The 27,559-nt window shown below is 37.2% G+C and overlaps 1 protein-coding gene across 3 annotated transcripts; it reads right to left on the bottom strand.

Annotated features, from left to right (window-relative positions):
- Positions 1 to 214: 214 nt before the first annotated feature.
- COG2 (component of oligomeric golgi complex 2) lies at positions 215 to 27,246 on the bottom strand. Of its 3 annotated transcripts, XM_058834096.1 has the most exons (18): positions 27,129 to 27,246; positions 26,447 to 26,608; positions 25,659 to 25,724; positions 24,667 to 24,747; positions 23,959 to 24,062; positions 22,643 to 22,751; positions 20,718 to 20,897; positions 19,580 to 19,704; positions 18,151 to 18,277; positions 14,324 to 14,463; positions 11,136 to 11,197; positions 9,742 to 9,893; positions 8,226 to 8,426; positions 7,366 to 7,438; positions 6,120 to 6,262; positions 5,520 to 5,659; positions 2,236 to 2,416; positions 215 to 648 (listed from the first exon to the last, which is right to left on the bottom strand). In XM_058834096.1, the coding sequence occupies exons 1-18, from the start codon at positions 27,195 to 27,197 to the stop codon at positions 547 to 549; spliced, it is 2,217 nt and encodes a 738-aa protein (XP_058690079.1). In that variant the 5' UTR covers positions 27,198 to 27,246; the 3' UTR covers positions 215 to 546. The 3 variants fall into 3 exon arrangements, 2 of the variants coding, with proteins under 2 accessions (XP_058690079.1, XP_058690080.1); XR_009277116.1 differs by lacking the exon at positions 215 to 648 and having other exon boundaries at positions 2,399 to 2,416; positions 5,520 to 5,624; XM_058834097.1 differs by lacking the exons at positions 25,659 to 25,724; positions 26,447 to 26,608; positions 27,129 to 27,246 and having other exon boundaries at positions 23,959 to 24,064; positions 24,668 to 24,747.
- Between the last annotated feature and the right edge of the window lie 313 nt (positions 27,247 to 27,559).

The raw sequence follows: 27,559 nt of genomic DNA, 5'->3' as shown, positions 1-27,559 counted from the left end.
ACCAAACTGCTCTAAAATAAAGCTGACATATACATATAGATATATCTCTCTCTATATATATATATATAGATACATACATAAACTCTGGTCACTCAGTGTCGTTTCACTCTAAGCAAGGGTTCTGTTAACAAGAACCTGACTTTGCCCCTGGAGCAGGTTGTACACAGCCATCAATCAATCCATTTTATTCAAAAACATATCTGGACATCAAAAGTTAGGAAGACAATTTATTACATATTACTTTCAACATAGAACTTTGTTCCTGTATATTTCAAGTTATACAACAAAAATAAGAAAAACATCTTATTCTACTTCTATTCTATAGTAGAAAGTTTAGAACTTTGATTGCTTTCCATATAATGGATAACTGATAAATGCTCAGTCTTTTGGTGAAGCAAATTTATCAAGGCAGAAGATACACTGATTTGCTGCTCAAGATACTTTAGGAAGCACTTCATTGCTATTTATTTGGTAAAACAAAGAAGAGTTAAATTCTCTTTCTTTCAGGAACATTGTTCATCTTCAATAACATGCTTTCAAAAATATCTAGGATGGTTCCATTGTAGCCTGATCCTTGGCAGTCAGAACCAGCTCTGCAAGGGCTGAAAAGCTTTTTATGCTGCTTGTTTCCAGTCCCATCTTTCGTATCTAAAAAGATACAGAAAACCCATTAATTTTCTTTAAAACATTAAAAACCCACTAATTATTTTATTTAAGACATTTAGTGAAGCCTATGTTTTGTCCTGCACTGACATGTGGCAAAAACCACAACTGTATGCATATACTGCAAACTATAAAAAAATTCATCCAACTTTGCTCAGTTAAGTCTCTCCAGTTACAGAAGTGTCTTTCAGGGAATTATTTCACCATCTTCTTGTAACTAAAGCCAACTGGAAGTTTTCCAGTGAAGCAATCAGAAAGAGAAACTTTGCTGTAGTTGGTTTTAATGCATTGATTTCAACTGATTCTTTTTTTTCCAACTCCAAATGAAGTTTCTGGGCAATACTTAAAAGATCAACGTGAATACATCCAAGAAGAGCCAACAGCATGACAGTGAAAGCATTTCAATAGGCTGCAAGAGCCTATGGTTCTAGCCTTGAACTTCCTGGGAAACAAAAACAACTCTACAATTACAGAGGTTGCTGCAAGTAATTTCTTAGCCAGGAAATCTATTGCTCTGACTATAAGAAAAATACAGCCATGAAAAAACTAAGCGTGCAGTGAAGCAGAAAAATCTGGATCTAACTAAAACCATAATGAAGTGATTCTGAAAAGGTGTTTGCTGCTGGAACTCTTTGTAAGAGTCACATGTACCAAAACATTTCCCAAATGATTATGAATAATCTGTCCCAGTTCAGCTTAAATTCACACTGCAGCGATGGAAAAGAACAACAAAAGATCAACCCCAGGCAAAAACTGACAATAGGTTTTTTTAGTGAGATTTCCACAGTTCCACCCAATTGTGGTTAGTCTCATATTTGAGAAAAGCATCTGGTCACACACAAGCATTCTTAATCTACCTGTTACAATGCATCAACAGCATCTGCTCATAAACAAGATCAATGACAATTCCTTGGCAACTAATGATACGGACTCTTAGTTCAAAGTTTGTTTATACTTAAATATGATTTTTAGAAATAAAGGTGTACAAAATGGTATGTTTATACAATTTAATGTAATTACTGCATATATTTCCTGGAGTAATTTATTCTATGTTTTGCTATTTAAAATTTCATCTTTGGCACTGAAAAGCACTTACAGTTGTGCAGCACAACAAATCAAGCTGACATCTTCAAAGCTCTTGGGAACAGACCCTGACCACAGAGAACGTCAAGGCTGGAAACACCCCAACAGAAGGTGAGCAAAAGAAGAGCCATAAAGAAGTTTCTATCAGACCTAAGTCAGGTCTCTGCCCTCTCATCTGTAAACACAGGGCTTCTTCTTAATGCTTCCAAGCACTGAGCAGTACTTGAATTTTGAGTAGTAAGAAATACAAGCTCTGCATTTGTGTAAGGAAGCTCAGGAAAGGATGCATTGCTAAAGTGGTATCTATAATCACCAAGGTCTGAAATCATCTCCTTTATGCAAATGTGAAAACACCAAGTAAAAATCCAAATCCCAAACCCATACCTACATAGCTGTCAAGACCAAAAGCTGAGTCAAGGTTCCCTTTCCTCCTTCATCTCCCTTACAGATCTATTAATAATAATAAAAAACTTGTCTCTCATAACTTACTTGCTCTCCAAAATACTCAACATCTAGGGCCAGCTGCAGTCGGATTTTGTTGTCATCACTCATGCCGCCATTTGTACCAACAGGGTTTGAAGTTGCAGTTCTTCTGGCTTGCTTCAACCTTTTTAGACTCTCTTCCATTTTCTTAACAGAACTGAGCACATCTGATACAGTTTCATAATACCTGAATTAAGGAAGGTTAATGAGAAAGAAAAAATCCACTTTACTGAAGAGTCTACTTCATACAAAGAAGTACATCACTGGCCCTGCTGAGCAATACCAGAAGGAATGGCTTCCCTTGCAAAGAAGCTACTTATTAGCATTATTAATTAATCAGTATTTCCATTATTTGTTCCAGAGGTTAATCTGAAGATTACTATTCAGTCTTGAAGACTCCTCATCACAACATTTTTGACTTTTCAAAATGTTTGTACTCAACAGTGACCAAGGAATGCAACTGCTCAATTTTAAACAGTCAAGATCAGCCCTTCTTTACAATCAATAGAATATTGAGCAAAACTGCTTTTACCAACAGCACAGGAATAACAGCCTGACAGACCACCCATGTATTTTTAGGCAAGTTATAAAAGTGTATATTCGAGCACACATGTGCACACCAGTCAGAAATACCTATTTCCAAAATGAAGAAACTGATTTAAACAGGAGTCTCAGGAAGCTGGCAGGAAAAGTCAGAAGAATCCTAACCCTAATTTAGAAATGGTAGAGATAAAATCAAACACCACTGCCCACAGAGTGGGATCCACATTAAAGAAAACATAGAATCAAACAAAGTACACACATCAACTAGTCAACAGTTGTTCAAAAAGACTTACGGACTGAAGAAATCAGAGCAGCATATCATACAAATTAACAGATTGCTAATTTGTCCTGTGCCCAGGATAGTGAGTTAAGAAGAGAAAACAGAACAACAGTGGGAAATTAAAAGATCCATGAGAGATGTGACCAGATTGGGCTCTGTTCTGCAATTTGCTAAAATATCTAACTTTCAAAGAGCCTATGAAAATTATTATTCTAAGAATTAAAAGAGTTGGAAGAATCTTCCTGATGATTACTTTTAAACAAGGAGGCAACAGAAAGAAGACAAGATTTTTTAAAGGGTAGTTGGAAAAGGATGGTTAAAGAAAAAGTGCTTGCCAGTGCCATAGAAACTTGTTTCACGATACCACTCTATGAAAAGAAAAAGTATTCCAGTAAAAGTCAGTCATGTCCTCTTTTCATATCTTGGTATTTCCTAGTCCCACTCACTTGTGATTAATTCCTATTTCTGTTGTACTCCCAAATCCTTCTGCCATTTAAGCAAAGTGATTTTAAACTAGTTTATGCTGTTTTCTGTTTTTTTTTTTTGTTTGGATGCAAGAATCTATTATCACAGGAAGAAATTAATTATATGCATCTGTATTCTCAATAAAGAAACTACAATATTCCTCCATTTAAGAATTCAGTTTCTTTGCCTTGTCTCTTGTCAGTGAGGATAAGATATTTTAAAACAAAATGATGAAAATAGTAGCAACAAACCACAAAAACAGAACTTGACAGAAAATTCTAACGAATTAAGAAATGAACCTGCCAGTCTTACTGGTGTTTAACCACTGCCACTGGGTTTAACCTAGAACTTAATTCAGTTTTGAAAAGTGAAGAACTGCTTTTTGGGGGGCAAAAAAGCTCTGGCTGGGTCCAAGGAACTACATAACAGCTACTTTGCATGGTGTAACCAGATTTACTGAAACTTTAAAAGCAAGACTAACCAGGCACAAAGACATAAAGAAACAGACGAGAATTCATCCTAAGATATTTTAACTCAATAACCTTGAGTGGCTTGAGATTCCAGGAATCTTTGCAGTTCTTCAGCAAAGTTACTTACCAAATGCTGTGGGTTAACAGTAAGCTTTTTTCTATGCACTAAAAACTGGTTAAGAGACACCAAGCTTGAAAAAAGAGGATTTGTGCAAAATGAAGATGACCAATGCAGTCAAGACCAACCTAAGCTTAGCCCTGTCCAAAATACGTAAGAAAAATTTTAAGAATAGTTGGTGAAGGTGTAAAATTGTCTTACAATTTTAAGTATATTCTGAAAGGTACCAGAAGAGTAAGAGTAGGGAAGCATAAGGAGGTAAAGGGCAAGAAGCTATGTTCTGACTATGGTTTAAAACCTCAGTATTACTATGCAGTTAAATCTCAGAAAAAAAATATCAATCTAAGCTCAGCAGCAGCCAACAGACAATATAATATATAGAAATTTATTAGGAAAACCATTTAAGGACAGACAGGAAGAACACTTTATACTTTAACCTGCATAGATTCTTCTGGTATTATCATCTATGGTCAGATAGGTCAAAGAAAACCAACAAAGCAAAACTACAAAGATGGAAAAAGGAAAAAAAAAAAATCCATCAAAATAGGCTAAGGTGACTCTTCAGTTTTAGGCAAGGTTAGAGATATAAAAAAATATAGCTACCACAAAGAGTAAATTGCCCACAATGCAAAAAGTAGATGGTACCTGTGAAATTTTCTGGCAGAACTTTCAAACAAAAGCAAGTATTGCTGTCTCATGTTACATGCTTTAACTGGCAGAAGTCACAGAATGTAACATCTGTGCTCAGAAAGAATTCAAAATTCAGCAGTAAGAATTTAAAATACAGCTAGAGAAAAGGAAAAAAAATCCATTAAGGAACCTAATGCATATGACTACTCATGGTCAAAAGTCCTCAAGATGCTAACTAGGAAACAGAAGATCTGCCAAAGAAAGTATTGCTTTATGACAGCCTTATTAAAACTGTGAAAAATTAGCTCTTCAGCAGTTTAAAAGGCCCAAAGCTTTTTTTTTAAACCACTAAAAAGTTGGATAATCATTACATACATTAAAAAAGTCAAAGAACAGTAGAACTCAAGTTCTTGAAAATTCAACCACCGTTCATTGAAAATAACACAAGGTTAAGGTCTTACATCAATTCTGAAACAAAATGCACATCTTCAGTTCACTGTTGCATTCCCAGAACTAAGCAATTTTTCAAATGCCCTATCCACAATGTCATGGTTTGCAAGATCTGAGCAGGAGCCAGGTCTTTGGATTCCCTGCCCAGCTTTTCATCTGCCGAATACACAACACGAGAGTAAACCTAAGGAAATATATCACACCTAAAGAGTGCTGCATTTTGGTTTTCTTTACAGTTGTGTTAATTCATAGTGTTTTGTTTTTTTCCTGTGCCTGTTCAACGGACGTTGGAGTTTTTAACTAAGGCAAACAATGTTCTGTACGGTTCTCTTACTTCTGTGTGCTTTCAGAGAGGGCACCTTCCAGCCACTGATGAATCATGGGCTGCTTCAAGGCATCTCTGTAGTCATTCTGCAGTCGGTGGAAGGGCTTAAGAGCACTGTCAACATAAGGTGAAGCTTTAGTTGGCACCTCCTGGTAGATGACAGGGAAACAAGTGGGGGAAGAAGGAACCAGTCATTTACTTACATAAAGTATCAACACCCAATTCTAGCTTATATTAAAAATGCTAAGCCTGTACCTAAGCAAAGAGATACATAAACCATTTAAGACAAGTCAATGAAGAGATCATTGTACACAGGAAAGACACCATCACAAAATTATTCAGTAGTGTTATACAGCATGATATAATATAGAATATAATACAGAATATAATATAGCTCATGCTGATTCCAGAGAAAGCTGAGCAGACTCAGTGCCTAAAACAGACTATTACAGCTTTTTTAAAATACCTACAGATTTGTGCTGTATTTCACTAGGTTGAAGACATTGTCATGGGCTCTGTTAAGCAGATATGGACATGCCTGAAGAACTGGTAACAGCCTCAGCACAGCCCCTTCTGAGATTTATTTTTTCACTTGCAAGCAGCACTGACCTTGTTGGTTCTCCTATATAACCTTGGAACTTCCAGTGCACTCTTCAGGTATGCAAAGGAGGAATCACTGAGATCCTGGATAATCCTGTTATTCAAAGTGGGCACACAGGCTGATAGAGAAGTCTTTGAATCTTCCAAGGCTCCTATTAAAGTAAAAATGCTGAAGTTTAAACTGAGCTACCCTGCCCAATCACAACACAAATTATATGAATTTTGTGAATCCCCTTATCCTCCTAATCCCACTCACTGTCTGATGTCATGTACAGGACATGCTTACCAAATAAATACACACCAGCCATTTATAAAACACTGACAGTAACACCAACCATTCCTCAGCCAGACAAGTGGAGTAAAGCAACATTCTCCAGGTTCAAAGTTTTTCCAGTATTACCAATGAAGCAAGGGCTTGAACTGCTCTGACCTTCCAAAGAAACTATGTGAAATTCTCTCTAAACTCCCTATGGAATGACTGGAATATGTTCAACTCAAAGCCGTAATTGGCAACAGATCATCTACTGAGCAGGGGATGTGCACAGGCTCCTACATCTCTAAGAGACTTGGACATCTACCAGTAGTTCTGATTTAGAGATTTCAGTGGAATTCATGATGCAGAACTTCTGGCTATGCTTGCAGACAGGGACTAGTTCACTTATGCAGCTACATGCCTAGCTTTAATTATTAAATTAAAATCAAACTCTGTATTTCACATAAAGAATGATCAAGTAAAAAAAACAAACAAATGAACCAGAGACAAACCCAAAAACCAAACCAATCCAAACCAAAAACCCGGAAAGAAAAAAGGAGGCTAAAATACTGAATTACTTCTACCCTCTGAAGTTAAGGTATTTAACTATGATACTTTGATAACCCCCTGCCTCACATGACTCATCAGGCCTGAGAGAGAACAGTCAATTTAGAAAAACATTTTAGTTTCAACCAGATAATAGAAAGCTTCTCCTTATGTCTTCCCCAGTTCTTTCAAAAGTTTAGTGATATGAATGTTCTAGGACAAATTCCTCACTTTCTGGAGAAAAATCCTAAAAGCACTTTAGACTCACTCAATTTTAATTGTTAAACATTTTCCAGACTCAATAGGTCTGTTCAAGATTGTTTCTATTTAACAATTTAAACAAAAGGCAAGTTTTATTAAGTATTTTCATCCTAAATAATGAAACTGTAAAAGTTCATTTTCTTTCCTTTGACAGAGGGGATTTGGGAGAAAAGGGAAGGAGCCTCTCAGCTTTACCTGCAATGCAAGATATATTCTTGAAGCCAATCATTTCAAGCTTTGGTTTAATCATGTCTAAGATGTCAGGAATCTGAAAAAAAACCAACCCAAAACTGAGAGGGATACAGTCATGTTATAAACATTTTAATTACTTTTTCTACATCCTGTAAGTCTGAAGGGCATCAAAAGACACGTTCAGTTTCTATGGTTTTACTGCATTTCTGTGCAATCAATACCAGAAGTTCACAATACACACAGGAATTTAGGCTGACACACTAAATCCTCTACCTTACTATTGTACTCAGAGGAAGTAATTGAGAATTAACAAAATCCACCTGCAATTTACAACTTTGCATACTACAGAAAATTCAGCCTTTCTGAAAATAAATACACAGGAATCATCCTGTGATGATTCAATTAACACCATACATCTCTCCTAAAGATTCTGGATTGTTAATCAAGTATAATCATAATGATAAAACCTTTTCCAACCTCCAAGACTAAAACCAGCAAACACTTAAAAGAGAAGATAACATTAAAGCTGAATGTTGCACCACCCTCCAAGCTGCAACAGGGACTTTACTACAAAAGGTAAGACTGGCAGATTCACAGCAAAAAATTGTAGAAAGGTATTATTTTAGGAGTTAAGTCCAGCAGCTCTGATAGAAAAAATTTAAATACCTGAACTAGTTTGTCCATAATCTGCCATTCCAAATAAGCCCAGAGTAGGCCATGTATTTCAGGTATCAGACACCCCAAGTTTTAGCATTTAAGATTAAAAAAAAATTATGGTACATTATTTTAAACAGTTTAATGCCTTTACAAGATGCCAAAAACATTGATGAAGATTCTTTCTAAATAAAGCCAAAAGCACAAACCCGATCCTGGAGTTTGTCCAGATCTGCAGCAACATATACCAGCTGAGTACTAGATATAGAAGACAATGGCAGACTTTCTGTAGAAGATCCATTCCCTTGGTCCTCACTGGGGTTGAGGCTTAAAGAGGACTCCTTTCTACCAACTGGCACAGATTTTTTGCTTTCCTTTGTATTCTCACTGGAAATGGGCCTTACAGAAACCTGAAACATCAAATTGAAATGTGAACCCTAGTGATAGTGAAGGCAGTTGAAGTTGGATAAACTGAAACAGTATATAAAGGATTTGTAAGACTTCAGCATTAGAATGCCACACTTTCAAAGGATATCACCAAATACCATTACTAAATTATGTAAAAAGGAAATTTTAAAAAAATTTGAGTGTGCTACAAAGTTGGACTTTTTAGAACAAATTTGTCTAACTAAGGTTAGTAGAGGGCAGTCCTGTCCTGCTGTCAAACAACTCCTTTCTCCCACCTCCTCAAGCTCTGTTGTCAGGCGGCAAGTGCTATCAGGCAAGTGCTTCCCCTGACTACTCTGTTTTAACTCTGGTACTTATCAGTGCTTCCCATGAGCTAATTTAGCTGAGAGAATTAAGTCACTGAGTCACAAAAGAAATTATAAATGGATTATAAAAATTATAAAAAGAAACTATAAATCTTACTGCTGTTTTGAACTACCAAAAGGGCATGTAAAGGGAAGACAGAATCAGATTTTTCCTTCAGGCACAGTGACAGAGTAATGGGCAATGGATATCTACTGTAGCAAAAGAAACCCTGATCAAATAGGAGGAAAAAGCTATCAGTCATTGGATCAGGGTCCCCAGGAAGGAGTGCAATCACCATCTTTGGGTATACTCAAAATTCAACTTAAGAGGCTCTGCAGAACTTCATCTAAGCTGGACCTATTTTGAGTAGGAATTGGGACCAAATGATTTCCAGGAATCTCTTCAAATCCCAATCATTCTATTGCGCTATCTCTCTATAGCACAAGAAACAGGGGCTCACTTGTATGGCTGGGACCAGGCAGAACAAGAGCAAAGCACAGTTTCTCTGCTCAGAAGCAGTAATCATTGATTGCTGAGTCAACTGCCCAGGAACATTCGGTTTGGCATCTTCAATACGAAACAACTGATCCAGATTATATTACTCCTTATTGCAGGGTTATTTTTCATCTGGCTCTGTTTCACAACTTCATTTCCGCTATCAACAACACGGAAACAGAAGAAAACGAAGATTTTGTCTTCTTGTTTCAGTTGCAGAGGCAGCACTAAGCAGCATGAAGTACAGCTTTGGCAACCACCAGACAGCAACAGTGCAATAGTACTAATATTTGTGGTTAATCACGTATTTTGCAGTGATACTTTTTATAAGCCAAACTCATGAACTGCTTGAAGGTTAAAACACATTAACTTCACAAAAAAAACCTCTTAAAAAGAGGTCACATACTTTGCTTCAAAAAGTCTCTTTTTGATGGACATGCTCCATCACCGACCCCTTAAAGCAGGCTGCTCTCTCACCTCACTGATGAACACAGAGTAGCGTGCCAAGATCTGGAGGCTGAGTTTCCATAGGCGGTGCGCTAAAAGTGGTAAAAACATCTGATCTGACCAGCACTTCACAAGACTCGTCCAGACCATGTGAGTAGCCAAGAGACAGAAGGAGCTCCCACCTAGAAATTATTAGGCAACAAAGGTCAAGCTCCTAAGCATGTTTTTAAAAGATGCAACATCAGTGTAATTGCATTACCCAAAATTTAGAAAAGCAAAGTCTTACTAAAATATACGATCATAAGATAGAAAATGTATTAAGCATTGCCTGAAATAAACTCTTAAAATACTATCTCCTCAATGCTTTAGATTTCAAATTCCACTAAAGTCTTGCTGTAGCTGTGCAGGCAAAAGCAAGAAATGAGAATTTGCCTGCAAAAAAGGCAGAAACAGCTTGACCAAATAATCCACTTCAGGAAATAACATTTCCAAAATAATTTCTGGCAGTGTTTTGAAAAAGTTACATTAGATATGCCTGCCAGCCATAACATAATACTCCCTTAGCACTAAACTATTGCTCTTCTCCCAGTTACATGAGATATTTGCTATAAATATTTATTTAAATCACTGTACAAATATCCGTATTTAAACAAAATACTTTAAAAGGCATTTACACAGTAACATTTTAGAGAATACAACTAGAAAGATAAGGAATGTGTCTGCAAGTTCCAAGCCTATGCCTTGAAGTGGCAAGATTTATACATTTTGTCTCCATTAGGATTTTTTTCTCCTGGTTTGCTTCAGATGGCATGTGTGGATACACACACACATTTAGGTGGCCTATATCTACCTTCCTCGTAAGTATTTACTCTGTTAGCTGAAATTAGCTCTTCTGATTACAATATGCTTCTAATGCATGCATCATGTTACACCCTTCCACTCTTACTCTCCCTGTGCATACCTCCTCATCTCCTCATAAATCAATGTATGTTTTTGGAGCAGACACCAACACTATGAATGACAGCAAGTCTAAATGCTGCCAACAAAGAACCATTTCCACCTCTACACAATGCTACAACAATTAAGAAAAATATGCCCCAATAACACAGCACAACATTTAGCTTGTCACTTAGAGGATGTTAAATGCTAACAGCTCCTTCTTGCACTGAGGGGATGGTTCCATAAGTATGTTAATGGCAGCTGCTACAGAGGAGATTTTTAGTAAGCAAAGTGATCACTGAAACTAATTCTTACATTGCCATCTCTATAACAATGTTTTATACTGTTTGATCAGTTAATGAGAAATCGGGAAGCTCATGTGAACCACGGGATGCATGTTACTGAATACTCAAGAGACATATTGGTCACTGCTACTTATACAACTGGCTCCTTTACAATAAATATTTTTTGCAAAACAAGTTTACCTGGTGCCTCCTCTAGTGTATCTGAAAGTGCTTCCTCTAAGGCCCCTGCTATTTCTCTGAATCTGAGGGAAGGAAAAATTTTGAATATCACAATTCAACAGTTGCTTAAATTGATGCCTAAACATTTTTCAGTGTTTAGTGTTATTTCAATGTGCTATCATTCGACATACACAGATTTGAAACCTAGGGTTATTTTTGCCCAACTTAACACCAGCATTCAAACACTGGAAAGAGAATCTTTGACATTTTACAGGCATATACAAAACTTATACTCTGGGATATTATCAAAGTCGCCGTTGCAAACATTATCAAAATGATAGCTCACAGAGTGACAAATCCTCAGCTTTTTGAGGAGAGAAGCTTTTTTTGTTTTGTTACTGCTTTTAAACTAAAAGCAAACAAATTGACACATGCTTTCTTTAACGTTCAGATATGTCAGGTGATACCAGAGTTCCAGCTTTCTACATGTTTGTTAATGAGAAGTAGCATTAAGTTCTGCAAACAATTCTGTACCTAAAAAAAATCAATAGCTTCTCAAGGACACCTTTTTTTTTTAAATTCCCCTTTTAAAAATACATTTTTTTAAAAAATTCAAAGCAAAAAAAGAACCCCAAATCAAAATGACACCTCCAAACTTCTTTAGGTATAACAGCAAAAGTTATTAAAATGTCTGCTACTTTTCCATACTTGAATCATTTTAAGCTTCCCTGGAGGTAGTTCTGTTGTCGCCAATTTCCTCTTTTTTGCTTTTATGTGCATCATAGTAACTCTGTAAGTCTTTCTATCAAACTTACTAATTACAAACCTGTAGGGTTTCTTTAAATTATCTTAAATATCATTTCCAGATCAGGAGAGGGGCCCACCTAGCTTTTCTTGTTCAAACTCCTAATGGACTAAGATGAATATTTAGCAAATAAACCTGTTTGTGAAATGGCTTCAAAACCTTAGTTCTGCCTATGCACTGCTTCCATCAACAGATCAGTGTCTTTAAGTCTTATGGTGAAAAGGATTAAAGAATAGAATAAAGTTTTTAACAATGCTGTAATTTTTGCTGAGTATTTCTTACATAGAAAATAATTTCCCCAGTGTGGGTTTCACTACAGTTCCACCATCAGCTGTACTGACATAACTGAAAGACTGTAACACCAGAAAGAGTTACTGGTGCTGTTTGTGCCAGCACTGCAAGGAGGAAATGCCTGAACATCTCCATCTGTTCCTCAAAAGATCACTTCTAAAGGCTTTAGTAATGGCTGACTTTTCTGGGGAATTTCTGTAATTGAAAAAAGTAAAAACCAAACAACCTTAACTATAAACCATAAACTATAATGCCGAAGTGTGACATAACAGTTCAATAAATATCTTGAATGACTTAAAGGATATTAACACACATCAGGAGAAAGCTTCCCTGATAGATATAATTAATATGCTGCATTATTTTCACAACTGTGCACTAAAGAATTCATGGGCACTTCCAAAGTTAGCAGATTATTCCAATATAAAGGAGTAATACAGTTGAAGATGAATCAGCTGCTGTTATCCAAACATTTCTCAAAATAGTACACTATCTAGACTTACAGCAACCTTGGATTAAAGGAAAATGATTTTTTGAAAGTGTTTTAATCAATCAGAGCTCAGAATACCTAATGGGAAACATTTTTGAAGAGAAATAATATCCTGAAGCTCCATTTCAATTTTACGAGCAAGATTATCAAAGTTTGATCAATTGGTCTCCTACTAGAAAAGTTGCATTTGAAGGGCAAAAAGGGCAGACACAGAGACCTGTTAATGATACATATCTGTTAAAAGGTTCATAATGGCTTCAGTTCGACAGACACTTTTAGTCTGTGCACCACTATGTAGTGAATACTCTTGCCCCTTCCCTTGGGCCAGCATGAATATTTGTACAGTTAAGTGGTTTGGGAAAATTGACTGGAATTGAACATCAGTCTTTTTTTTGTCCTGAGTAACAGATCCTTATCAGTTCCCTACAAAACTGCAGGAACAGATGTTCAAGCAAAAAACCAAACCAGGGTATCAGATGCTGTGACTACTGTTTGACAAAAAACCATGAACAACCAAAACACTAAGGCCCAGCTCCAAGCCCCAAGCTCTTGTCACTTATATTAACTCTGTGACTCCTAAAATTCCTGGATGGAATTTTCTGGCACAAATGTAGATTCACCCTGGATTAAAGAAACTGTATAAATGTGACTGTGGTAGTGTTATTGCCAATTACATACTTGTGCAATAAAAAAGGCCACTAAAGTGATTCAGGTTAAAAATAAACATCAATTTCTCTTCCCCATCTTTTGGAAATTACACTTTTTTACTTTTTTTTTAAGAGGCTCTCAGAAGGCTTTGGACCAAGAGAGATCACACATGGCACACTTGGGTCATAGCAGACCTCACCAAGGGTTCCTTGCCTGGAAGGTTGCCCTCCAGCCCTACATTCAGACCTCTAGACTACACTTTCTAAAAATACAGTTCTACATTCTACTTTGTTCATTAAAATTCTAACATTACTAGAATTAAAAGAAGGCTTTTTTGGGTCTCTCTGTTCTTTTCTAGATGCAAGGTCTGTAAAAGGAAATATTACAGATACATCAGACCTGCTAGTAAAATAACCTATAAGTTATTACATAGCTCCTCAGGAATAGGGAATAGGACAATCTTTGGGAAAGCAATGCTACAAAACCCAGCACTTTAAAGAGTGAGACAAAAAGAATTTCAGAGACATGGCTAGATCTGGAAAAGCTTAAAGTTCTTAAGTCCTTTATTTCTCTATGTCTAAGAAAAAACATTTCTTCCCTAACAGTAAGCATTCCCCCAGATTTGCACAAGTAGCATCTTTCAACATACAGCTTAGTTTCAGGGACACTGGAGAAAAAGAATTTGAAACAAGAGCCCAGGACTTATTTAGATGTGTTCCTGAAAGTCTTATGAGTAGCTTATCAAATCTGATGTAACAAGGCAGTACATATTGAAGAGTAGTTATGTGTTTTTTTGCTAAATTGGTGAAAGTTACATAAAAGTTACTTGACTTAGTAATTGAATTCTTAGTTTGATTTCCACTATGAATTGTTGACAAGTGAGACTTTGAACAACGAGGAGGTGTGACCTTAAGCCAGATGATCTTGCCGTGACTAACCTCTGCTTTTGCAAGAGTGAATAAAAAAGTGCATGCCAACCTTATTTGAAAATATACAGGCAAATTCCATTTATTGTTAAAGCTGTGGTAAGAGGGATGAGCTCTTAACCGTTTCACACTGGCCTGGGAGCCACACTGTCGTTCAAATTTCCGTACGAAATCCATACTGGTGGTGTATTTCTGCAGGAACAGAAGGAGCATAATGATCACACAAAGGCTCCCAGCAAACAAGGAAGGCCATCACCCGTTCAGCAGAACTTTTGTATCATGTTGACACTGCCCCTCATCACCTAATCACACAAGGCTAAAAGCCTGAGCTGCAGCAAAACCAAAACCAAACTAACTGGAAAGTGTTACTCTATGGTAACAAAAGCTAGACCAGGACACTTCTATAAAATTGTCCAAACACAGTGATCAAACAGAACTGATCAGAGATTTGTGAGTATTTCTGAGCTCAATCACTGGGTCATGCTGCACAGTGCTAACAGAGACAGGTGCAGCAGATAAAAATTATGCAACAAAGAGAAATAATCAGGAATGAAACTCAGAAGTACACATAGCCAACCACACATGAGAATGGAAGCACAATTATTTTTGTCTGTTACACAGGCCCTGTACTGTAAGAATTTCTAGATCTGGTTCCCTAAAAATGTTTTGCAAAGATCAAATATATGCAGAAGAACCTTAAACAATTTCAGATAAATTAACTTAATCCAGAGTATACTTCTAATAAGATGTTTATGAACAATATGAAGTTGGTTGCAAGCAAAAAAAATTTTACATTAATCCCCAAACACACTGTGGATTTTGTCTCAACAGTATGAGAACACTGAAAATAATGAAATGATAAATCAAATCATGCAGAAAGCAGAAGGCCAAACACTTGTGAAAACCAGAAGCAAAACAGTACAAAAAATGTTATTTCATACAAAATAGACCTTGCTAACAGACCACAAAACTTACATAAATGAATTTAAAACCAAAACATAACTGCAGTTAAAATTACTTCTATGGAATGAAAACTAATTTGGTTTCTGTGTAAGTTTCTTCTATTATAAAAATAGGAAAAAGCCATAAAACCTACCATATAGTCTCATAAATCCCCTACTGAATTAATGAAATAAGCCTGACTGAATGTCTCAGTGCTTCTGACTTCACTGCAGGGTCAGGGTTCAATCCACAATCCAGAGCACAATGGGAATGATGTGATTTTGCCTCTTGTGAAGCAGTAAAACCTTATCAGGAGAAGCCCCTGCGTTGCTGCTCAGAGGGTCTGCTCTCAAAAACTCTCCTGTGAGCAAAGGACATGAACTGCTAAAGGGATGCTTTTGTATTTTGCATCTCAGTAAGTTCATAACTTTCTGTTAAAGGTATAATTACGGACAATCTTTCTTGTCAACATAGTATTTTGAAAGATGTACACAGAAGCTTTTATGTAACTTCTTTTCTCCTAACCTGTCTGTATTTATAACACAATGAACCCGTAAAAGGTATGGGAGGAGTTAGACCCAGAGTGAGTGACAGATTAGCTCTCTTTCAGGCCTCCCTTCTTAGATAATAAACCCAGCACTGTTAAAAGGCAAACAAGCTGTTAATGCTCTGCTACCCTAAGTGCAAATCAGAGATTACACCAAATACTCTGTAAAGACATATCACTTTCAAACTAGAAGGCACCTCCAGAGACATTTATCTCAGTATTGAGAACATTATATCCAGGAGGGGGAACAAACTGCAAGACTGGTTCCTATTTCAGGTTGTAGGATTGGATTGTAGCACAGCTATTTAAGAGAAGTAAAATAGGTAACCAAAATGGAGCAGTTTTCAAATAGAGAAATCTAAACTTAATCTCAAATAAATGTTTCGGGATAAAAGAAGTATTCTTTTCAAATACCCATAAATCTACACATCTAACTCAAATAAGGGCACATCAACCTGAAACAATTTTTAAAAACCACCTCGCACAAACTTAACTTACTTAACATTGCCAGTCTGATTTTTAAAGGATTTAAAACAAATGTTTCAATCCCTTTCTCTCTCCTCTACACCCAAAACCCCCATAACAGATAATACTGCATATTCAAACTTTTCAGCATTAAACCTATACATAGACATATATGCAAATAAACATGGAGAAAAAAACTTTTCTGCATTTCTGTCAACCTAGAAAACAGAGATGAAAGATTGTCGTCTAAAATCTGTGTAGCATTACTTGGCTCATCGTCAGTGCCGAAACAATTTTAAAGGGCTTTAGCCCTCTTAATTCAGAACTATTAGTCTTTAGATAGGTATAATAGCATTTTTACACTTGGCATTTCAACTTTGTATTGATTTTTAAGTAAAATATTATAATGATTTTAAAGACTCCAAGTAACTTAAGTAGTCAAAAGCAGTCTGGAAAGTACTTAGCACTTACTATGTGATTTACCTGGAAGTCATGGGTGGGTGTTGGCTTTTTATGGTTTGTTGTTTTTTTGATTGTTGGGTGTTTTTTAAATAAACACAATGCCTTTGTTGGCCAGTATCAGTGTAACACAAGACGGGCCTTTTAAGCAAATATGGCTTTTCTGAAGACAAAATACACTCCTGTACGTCATGCAGCACAGTACAGCAAAACAGGCTGACAACCTGCAGTATGCAGAGCATAAGGTGGAAGCTTGAAGAGTGGCTAAAACTTCATGGTAAACGAAGAATTCTCATGAGGGAGGAGGAACACACTATGGTGTCACCTGCATGGCACTACCACAGTTTTCCTCAAGATCCATGTAACTTGCTTCTTATTCAGAGATAGCACTGCAAACACATTCAGTCATGCCTACCTGCCTTCACTTATTCAATCTGCCTGTACAAAACAGATCTTAAATTCCAAGAAAAAATATCTAAGTGTTTAGTAAAAGCAGTTTTGCAGGAACTCATGAAGAACCATGTGTGTTATAAACCTCCACCAGCAAGCCAGCATTTTCTTAAGTCATCTGTCCTGATACGCCAACAATGCCTTCTCTCAGACAATTTATCACTGCTTCCCATCTCTATCTTGAAAATAAAATGTTTCACACTAATCACAAGTCAAATTGCCAGAGGAAAAAAATCCAAATTTTTTCAATAATCACGGTTAAACACAAGTAGACAGGACATGAGGAAAAGCAGAAAGTTCTTATTTTCTACTTGTAACACACTTTAAAGCATTGCCAGAGCCAATATTTGTACTAGACCATGCAATCTATTTCACCATTAGTAAAAGATGATGTTTTAGAGAAAGAACAGCACTATCAATGAAGAAAATACAAGCATGACAAGTACTTTAAATTCATTATTTAATATAAGCTTGTAATACCAGAGAAATACTATCTCTGTTTTCTAAATCTGATGGTGCTGCCAAGTATTTTCAGGTTTCAGTTGATTTGTGCTTATAATCACAACATAATCTGCAGTACTGCAAGAGAGCAAAAGCTAAAATAAGCAAGTGAAACAAAGAATTTTTTTAATCTTCCCATAGTGAAAAACAAGTTGCAACCCAAGCATTTAATTAACATGACAGCTCCTGCTATACCAAAGTTCTAAACTTAAGTGAACACTGGAGTCACCCACTCCCACCTTCAATAATGTTGCAATTCTACTCCCAAAATGAACAGTAATTAATCTAACTAAACGGCGTCCAATAACTTCTGTATGAGCTTTCCTAACAAACTTGAGGGGAAAATTAATTCCTACGAAAACTGAACCAAGCGGTTTGAGAACCTCCTCTTCCAAGCCATGCAACAACATGAATTTAGACAAAAGCAGCAGGGGGTAAAACATTAGAGAACATCACTCTTTCAATTCTCGTGTGTGTCACAGAAATTTGAAAGGGAAAAAATGAAAATTAATTACCTCATGAAACACATCTGGGTTTCCAGGGTTAAAAAGTGATGGTAGTTTCTCTTCCAAACCACGTACTATTTCTGGCCACACCGAATTCACTAAGAAATCATATCCAGGAACAATATCTGCTTTTTCACTGAAAAAAATTGCAATTATTCCATGGTTGTATTTTACCACCAGGCTTCTATTTGGAGGCAGGAATCACTAAAAAATAGATGCAAGGCACTAGACAAAATGCAATTAAATTTTCTTACATATTTATGCTGATTCCCTTAAACTGCTCTTCCTTTGAAGAGTCCTTATTTGATTCCAAAGTCTCATCAAATCCAAAGTGATTTTTTGTAACATTCAAAGCGTTTTAAAAATTTATCAGTTATATATTTTGCAAGTGTGTACTAGAAAATCAGTACATTTCAGCTGAGAAATCCTATTATTATTGGCATAATTCAAGTTTTAATAGCTCCAAACTTGCAAGACCTACCAAGTAGGAATAATGTGACTAATGCAATTAAAAGAACTTTTTCCTAATTGTTCCAAACTGTATTTATACATGATATTGTGTTTGATCAAAAGATTAAAAGCTACCTTGATTATGAAAACTTAAAAATTGAGAGCAGAAGAGATAAAAGCATTCAATTCCAATTTTATATTGTATAGTGTACTGCATTACAAAGTAGAAACATTCCATTATTAAGAAGAACAATTAAAACTTGCTGAGGGATTAAAAGAATTAAAATGTTAGTAAAACTTAGGAGTCATAAAAAGCTCGGCAATGGATGACTAATTAGAAAAGTAATTCTGCAGTCCCTAGGGGCTACATCCATAGTTCTGCTAATTACAGCAGCCTACCATATTAACCATCCTGCAAAGAGATGAATAAATTGATACAATCCAGTAGACCTGAATTATTTAAGCTTGAAAACAGGCAATTTAATTGCATAAGGAATTAAGCATTTTTTGAGAACACAGTGGAAGCACAAATCAATTAAACCTGTAGTTTCTGTACATGCAATAAATCAGTCAAACCTCTGAGGATTATCCCCACTTTTCTGATGTGCACTAACAACTCAATAACTTCTGAACTTGTATTTTAATAGCTTTATTATGCTCTTCTCCTTGGATGAAGCGTACAATCATATTTAATGAGTTCAAAAAACCAAGTTACCTGACACATTGTATTATGCACAGAACTCACTTCTACTACTGAAATACAGAATTGTCTTTGCTTCCTCTAAAGATCTGGGCTGCAGCATCAGGTAAGTGTTCACTGTTTTGTTTTGAAAACACAGGCGCGAGATAGAAATCAAACTTGACTATCAATCTTCAGGAGAGACCAGAGAAATCATCAGTGCATGAAAGCTGATAAGGCAAAGGATTTACAAGCATACAATACTTGTTGTAACTTCAGTGCAGCTGAGAGAAAGCCCAAGATATTTACCTGGAAATTGCTCCCCCTGTTACTTCACGCAGGAGACGGCAATGATGAGGAACAAACTCCAACAGCCTATTGTACATAGCCTGGAGGCCATTAGGGTGGGATTGCACATACTGCTCCACCATCACCTGCCAGGAACAGCTCAATGTTAATTGCTAGAAAAGTGAATATAAAATATGCTGTAATGCAAGACTCACAAAACGCTAACACTATAACCTCAAATACTGGAATAGTCAGTATATTACTTCACTATATTTTCCAAGGACAACTTGCCAGCTTGAATTATTACTTCCTTTCAAGCAGCACTTTTAACTGCCAAGATTGGCCTCAAAAAGGAAGGAACTCCCTTCTTTTAAATGTGAACCACTGTGTCTGTCCTCCCAACCCACTGCCACATCACTGTCACTTGAAGCAGTCTGCCAAGTTAAACAGGCAATTGGTAAGCAAAGTGCTAAGCAAACTCAGAATAAAGTAAAAACTTCTGAATGTTGGGGTGTTTGGTCCAATCCCAAACACAGGCAAACCAAAGCAAAGAATCTTGTGTGACATTGCTAAGCCTTTAATGCAGCTAGCAAATCAGTTTGTCTGGACAGTGTCTCACACTCAGTGAAAAGGGATAATCTCTGCCATAAAGAGAAGGAAGACAGTAGGAAAAGAACAATAGCTTGTTTATTGGTACTCTTCCACATGTCTGAACACATTTGCTTCTTGCTACATAAACAAGTGGAATTGTGCAAAAGTGGTGAAAACCTGAGAAGCGGTGAGACCCTGATAAAACCAAGGGGAAAGTGACACATCCCACACTGCAGCAGCTGCTACAGCACTTAGCAGACTTCCAATGGAAATCTGTCCTAAACAGGAGAGGTTTGGGTTTTTGATTCTTCAGCCCAAGAAAAATGGAAGTAAGAAAAAGCATCCCAACTGAATATAAACTGCAACTCGTAACAGGTAGGTAAGAGAATTCCTCCATACTTTTTTTCTTAAATAGCAACAACAACCAAATTGACATTTTGTTGCAGCTCAGTTCTGTTCTCTCCACAAAGATATTTTGAAGCTGCTAACAAAAGTTGGAGGTTCACAGGAAAAATAAGCCATTTATTTCCAATTGGTAAACAACCGGAATTTTTTTTCATTATTTTACCTCATCTACATAAGGTTTTACAAGCACTTGACCAACTAATGCCTCTGCATCTCGTGTTTTGTCAATTGTTGCATAAGTGCGTAGACAGTGGCGTATTATGTCAACATTTGAAGTTTGAAGGCCTTCCAAGAGCAGCCCTTCCAGAGACTGCTGCAACATGGCTGTTATTCCAGCTATACGCTACAAAGAGAAAGAAAATACAGTCATAAAAAGCCAAAATCAAAGCCTTGTCATCATTGTTGAAGTAAATTCATCCAGAAGTATCTAACTTAGCTTTCTATCCTCACTTGAAAAGCACAAAAGTTTTGATAACTGCCAGTGTTGAACAAACATTAACACAAACTTAATGAGTTACTGATGACATAAGATTATATGCAAGACAGGATTTATTTGAATAAATACAATAAATTATATAAATTAATATAATAAATATAATAAATTATAATAAAGTGAAAGGCAGTTATTTTCTTCTACATGTTGTAAGTTCTATGGTAACTTATGTCAGGTCTGCTTTACCCTGAGGAAATAAGTCAGTAATTATTCCTTGTTCAACCAGGATCCAACAATAAACAAAAGATTTACAATAAGTGACCAGGGATAACAATTGTAGCATTTATCCCTTACTGTCAGAGACTAAACAGTGTGTACCCAGCACTGCTTGTCAAATTACCACAAACAAATGACACTGAGTGATACTAGCAAAAACCAAAGTAATTAGATTCCTTCTGGCACCTGCCAAACATATTCTCCTTTTTGCAAACCATTTTTCCTGATCACCCATGGCATCCTTTCTACTAGATTGAGTCATTGCTGCACTACTTGCAGATATACTCCCAGCCCAAGATGGTCCCTACAACTCTGTATTCCAAGGAAGTTCAGCAACACACATTAAGGTAGTCAGAGCTGAAGTGTGAATATAGCCAGATCTCTCCCTTTTTACATGCTACATTGTGTTCATCCATCCTAAAACGATTCACAGAATTTGCACTGAACATGCAAAGTCAGGAACCCAGCTGATGACTAGTCATGAAAGCTACATTCTGATGAGCCTTAGCAACAACACGTACAGGACAGAAGTCCTGGCAAACACCACTAAGGAAGCTGTGTGACAAATGTTCTCCCACCACATACACTATTCTGCTGCTCATGCTCATTGCTGCTATTATCCAAGTTTGCTAACTCAGTGGCCAGAGGAGTCTTGGGAACTGTCCATGTAACAATAAGATTCCATGGATGTCTGGTGCAGAAACAAGTTTATATTGCCAACAGGCAGAGGCACAAAGTGAAAAACTGTAACTCTGAACTACCTCACTAGCTTGAAAGCCATTAAGAATGACACCCTCATGCTAATCAGCTTAAAGCAATACCCCATCTCCATATTCACAGCTTTCTTTGACCACAAGTTTTCATTTATTCCCTCTCCCCACTGAATAAAAAGAAGAAAAAGAAATCCCACCAAAATATCAATTAATCTTTTACAGTAGTAAAACAGCATACTGGGAGATTAGTAACGGCCAGCATTATTTCATGAGAAGACAAACCTGAATATATTCAAGCCAGCCACCGTGTAGGCACATTCCATTTATATTCTGGTCTGTACACTGCAGCTAACAAAGCCAACATAAATTGCTAGAATGAGGCCTCAGTATCAGTAAGCAGACAAACTGCAAGATGCATTAGGCTGACAAAAATGTCTGTCATATTTCCTACTCTTATTCTCAGTAATTTAGCCTAAGTAAGTAAGCAAACAGGGCATAAATCCTCAGACAAAGCAATAGTACTAGTCAACGGATAAAAATGACCTCATGAAACCCATTTTTTCTCCATAAATTAATTCAATAAAACTCTGAGGGAACAGGCATTTGTCTTCCAATTATATTGGTTTTGCTTGACTGCACAAGTGTTAAGTGTCATGCAATACTTACTGGTCTCACTTTGTCTAAAAGGGGCATTCCTTTGCTTTGTACTGCATGAAACTGTAGTTGATTAAATTCTGTGGCAATTCTCTCTAAAACTTGTCCAGTTAGAAGTGGACTAGAAGAGAGGTGATACAAAATGAGAATACACAGTTAGATCCTTTTAAACCAACACTCTCATCTGTAACAGATAGAGCTCTCCCTCAATTTTTTGTAGTTTAAATATTTTGAATTCTGATAGGTACTAGTACAATTATTGCAATCAAGCAATAATGATCTGAAGCACACTATATGATCAGTGCTGTTTTGCAGCTCTAACATGAAGTGGGTGAAGCAGAAGCTGAGAGGAACATAAGCTCTTGCCTCAGCAGTATGAAGCACTTTTTACTAGACGGCAGTTTTATTCTCACATGAAAAGTCAGTCTTAAGAGAGTTCTGAAACTGCACCTTCAGGTGACCTTCGCCCATATTTGCTTCTTTCTTACTCTGTCATATAGTAAAACTAATGACAATTATCTCTAGAGAAAAACAGTCCTACCCTTCTCAAGTCCACACAATCCAAATAATGAGCCAAATTTTTAGTTGTTCAAGTATGATCTTAACGGCAAACTTAATTCTGCAAAATGCCTGACCTGACTGAAAACATCTGCTTTTGTCCCTCTAGGTAGGTATCAACCTACTTTGTGGTACACCTACCCCCCCCACCATGTGATCCAGCACACTGAACTAAAGAGACTCTCAAACCGTGTCCTCCCTCTAGTTTAAACTGTACTTGCATCCCAGTCATGCCTTTCACAGGTATGACTGGTACATCAGTTCTAAAACTGGCTGAAAAACATCTTGCAAAGGCAGAGGAAGAGGTTTGACTGGAATTTGTCACAAACCTTTCTTGTACTAGGTTTGCCTTGCCTGCCTTCAGCTATTCTTGCAGCAGTCCTTTCACTTACACGTAAGCAGAGAAAACAAGAAAAACTATTTTGTTTCACTTCCAAATGACATTGGGATAAACTGTAGACAGTATTTCAGATGTGACAAGATTAGTGACTTCCAATAAAACAAAGTAAAATAAAATAACTGCGCACCAAAGAACTGGCTTACTGAAAGCACCTCAAGTAATTTGGAAGTCTGGAGTTTGAGTTACACATTCTGTGAATGACTGGCTTGCAGAAGACTAAAACCAAGAAAATACTAAAATTAGAGTAATTTATTCCATCAGAGTTACATTCCAGTATATCCTACTGCTTGTAAATTCACCTTCAATAACACCATGAAATTAAGTTAGTCCCATCAATTACAAACAAAACTGAACATTATAAATGTTTTACCTGTTTCCCTCTAATGAGGACAATTCTTTAGTGCCTTGGGAATGTAAAATCTTCTCAATTTTCTCAACAGACTGAATAACATGAATAAGTCTCAGGACACACATCTGTAATTAAAGAAAAAATTTTCATGTCTAACCCCAATCCCAATTGACATCACCTGAAGAAAATATTTTAGATTGTTTCTTAGTTCTTTGGGTTTTTTCTGGTTTAAGTTTTTTCCTTTTATCTTAATACTTGAGTCATGTCTCAGCTGAAGTATTGCTCGCATAAGTCCATAAAACACCACAAATAAACGTTTGCCACAAATGTAGGACAGCTGTTCCTATCCTTGATGTTTTTCAAAGTTAAGCACAAAGACAAATGTTAGTGTATCACCTGCCCATAAAAATTAAACAGCTGTACTTCAATTCCATTCATAATAAGTAAGTTTATATCCTACTGCAGTCAGAAACAAGAATAACTATAACTAAAAAATCCAATTAAATCAAACACATATTTTGGGTAACTACAGTAAAACAAATATTTATGATCAACTAGACACTGTAAAATATGAAGTCTGTCAAGCAAAGTGTCAATATATTTTACAAGTACAAAATCCTACACAGTGTCCATCTAGACAGCCTAGAACTTTCTAAATTTCATTTTCTCTGGCAAAGTCAAAGTCATCCTAAGGATGATCTTTTAAAGGCAGTGATTTATCTGTTGTACCTTTTTTCTTCTAATATCTTCTTGTTTAGTCATCCGGTCATCTATTGCTTGAATTCCTTCACTGACACATGACTTAAGACTCTGTGAAAGAAAAAGTCAGTATGTAAGGCTTGCTTCCCATTTAAGGGTTGAAAAAAAATCTAAAAAAAAATCTAATCCAAGTTTAAGACAAAGATTAATAAAATTATGGGACTAATAAAAGCTACAGTACATCAGGTGAAAAAGCCATAAATACAACTAAATAACTGAAAGTAGGACCTGCTCCTTAGGCATTGCCACTGCAAATATAATTATTTCCACCAGAACCATTCTTTTAGTACCTTAGAGAGAACAAATGACTTTTGCCTAAAAACAGGCAATCAACCCATTATGTTTTTATGTCTTGCAACTCAAGTTATAAATCAGCTCTAAATAATATTTTTCATGTAATAAGGATTTCTCTATGCTAGCTGACCCTGTTTTCTGTTAGACATGAAGGGTGTGATATTTTGAAGACACATTTATGCAGCAAGCATCCCTTTGAACTGGCTGCCAAGATGATCAAAAATTTCCCCTTCCCATAAACACTAAGTCAGTGTGGAAGAGCCAGAACAAGATCCACCTTCAAGAGGGTGATATTTTATGTTTAAACCACGCACTGAGCAAAGGAAGTCCATAAAGGGACAGTGGCATCTGAATTTTCTACCATTTTTAAGTTACTCAAATATTAAAACGGTTTCGAGATATCTTCATAGACTTGTTTTGCAAGAGTCTATTCACTTGCAAATTTAAGAAACTCTTTATCTCTCAGTTGAAATACACTACAGGAAACATAAATTTAGTGCAATACAAGTGCTTGAAAACACAATGTTTCCTCTACTAGCAGTGTAAGTCATCAATTTTCAGAGAGAAGTTTACTGCAATGAATATTAACTTGAGTAGAAGACATTCTGTACATCATATGAGAGTGAGCCAGTTTACCAAGCTGCTGACAGTGATTGTTTTGAACATACCATAACTTCTTCCCTTAACTGTCCCAAGGGTACTGACAGCTGATTGAGAGCCTTGTCCATGCCAACCTAAAGAAATTACCACAAACCCATTTATTTTTTTTAATAAGATCATACGTGAATTACTGACAAAGCCTATAATTTTACAGATATTAAACAAGACCTGAAAAAACAAAACTTCCTTTATAACTTCTAGTTTTAAATTCAATGCAAAAATATGCTATCTCAAATACAGGCATAAAGATATGAGACCGCTTTCACACAAAGCCAAAAGATAAACAAAATTTCCACCTGTGGAAATTTTTCCTCTCAGAAGTATGTCAAGTCTCAGTCTTTGAATCTGTGCAATTGGAACAGTCACAATTTTCAGACACAAAGTTGAGGTTTTTTTTAAGATACTTTGACTATAGAAAAGTTTAAAAATTCCCAAAAGAATTCTTCAGAATAGCCTTACTTTTATCACTGCTATTCTCTTTTAATAATTTATTTCCTTCAATTTTTAAAGTGCTGACAGTTTGAAACAAAGTTTGCCCTGAGTCTCACTCCCTAACGAATCAGCTTTTCATGACAAAATACATACATCTCAAACATTTACTACAGGCCAACAGCAATTCTGTACAGCAGCTAAGTACTACAGGAATGGTGTCTCAGGGCAAGGATTAGAGACCTCAGTTTAAGATGCCTTAAATAATAAAATGCCAAAATAAAAGCCATATATTTTTCACATGAAAAATAAAAATCCCACTGAACCATATTAAGCCTGAACTACACAGTACAAGCAAGAGACTTACTAGATTTGTTGAGAGATTAACAAAATCTGCATAGTCCTTATTTATGAGTTCTACCATAGCAGTTTTAAGGAGTTTGTAATAGAGCTCCAGATCCTCTCTGAGCTCTTCCAACTGCACACGTTTCCTGCAGTCTGACACAAAATGATCGACATCAAAATCTGCCTGAAAGTGAAACAGGAAAAAGAGAAGGACGTAAGTAAATAATGCTCACAAGGAACACACCCGAAATAAAGTACTCCGTATGTTTGTGAGTTGACCAAACTAAAGCTCTCGGGGACAAAAGGCTTCTTAAGGCAGTAGTTAAACTCTTGGTTTTTAGGCTGAAAAGCACAGTGCCGTGGGACTGAATATCCAAAGACCAGCTCTCCAAAATACAGACTTAAAAAAATAAACAAACCACGAAACAACAGCCAAGAGTCGAAATTCAGTACTGGGAACTACCCCAAGCTCTCCAAGTAGTGAGGCCTCTCGCTCCCGTCAGTCTCAGAGCCCGGCCCTACCTGGATGCCCCTGTCAGTGACACCCTCGGCGCTCCTGGCAGCCCCCGGCCGGGCGAAGGGCCGCGGCGGAGCTGTAAAATCCCGACCAAAGCTCCGGACCGCTCTCTCCCCGCACGGAACCCGCCACCTTCATCCTCAGGAGGCCCCACCACAACCCTCCAGCCCCGGCGGCGCCCGCACACCTTCATGAACTCGTCCTTGTCGAAGCAGAGGTTCTCGGGGCCCCGCGGCAGGTTCATCCTGGCCTCCATGCCGGGCCCAGCGTCCGCACCGCCCCCGCGGCCAGCGCGGCTCCGCCGAGCGCGGCACCGCCGCAGCGCCCTCTGGAGGGCTCCGGGCGGCGCTGCGGGCGGGTCCCGTGGGGCGGCGTGTGGGGCGCGGCCCTCAGAGCCGGCCCGCCCAGGCCCTGCGGGGCACGGCCGAGAGTCGCCAGTAACATTTTTTTCTAGTATGTAACCTGAATGTCTCCTGTCTCAGCTTAAGGCCATTTCCCCGTGTCCTGTCAGTGCAGGCACAGAAAGAGACCAGTCCGCACCTCACCTCAGCTCCTTTCACACAGAAAGCAAAGAGGTATCCCCTGGGCCATCTCTTCTCTAGACTAAACAAACCCAGC

The sequence above is a fragment of the Poecile atricapillus genome, chromosome 3 (genome assembly GCF_030490865.1).
Source record: "Poecile atricapillus isolate bPoeAtr1 chromosome 3, bPoeAtr1.hap1, whole genome shotgun sequence".
NCBI classification, from domain to species: Eukaryota; Metazoa; Chordata; class Aves; order Passeriformes; family Paridae; genus Poecile; species Poecile atricapillus.
This window is presented reverse-complemented; position numbering and strand designations above follow the sequence as displayed.

Bases quoted from the DNA above. Each gene is read 5' to 3' on its own strand.
- COG2 (XM_058834096.1), bottom strand. From the start codon at position 27,197: ATGGAGGCCAGGATGAACCTGCCGCGGGGCCCCGAGAACCTCTGCTTC. The intron at 2,417-5,519 runs GTAAGAGAACCG...TCCTTAATTCAG, and splicing joins CTCTCTGAAAGCACACAGAA to GTATTATGAAACTGTATCAG. The intron at 649-2,235 runs GTAAGTTATGAG...GTATCTTTTTAG, and splicing joins TTGAGTATTTTGGAGAGCAA to ATACGAAAGATGGGACTGGA.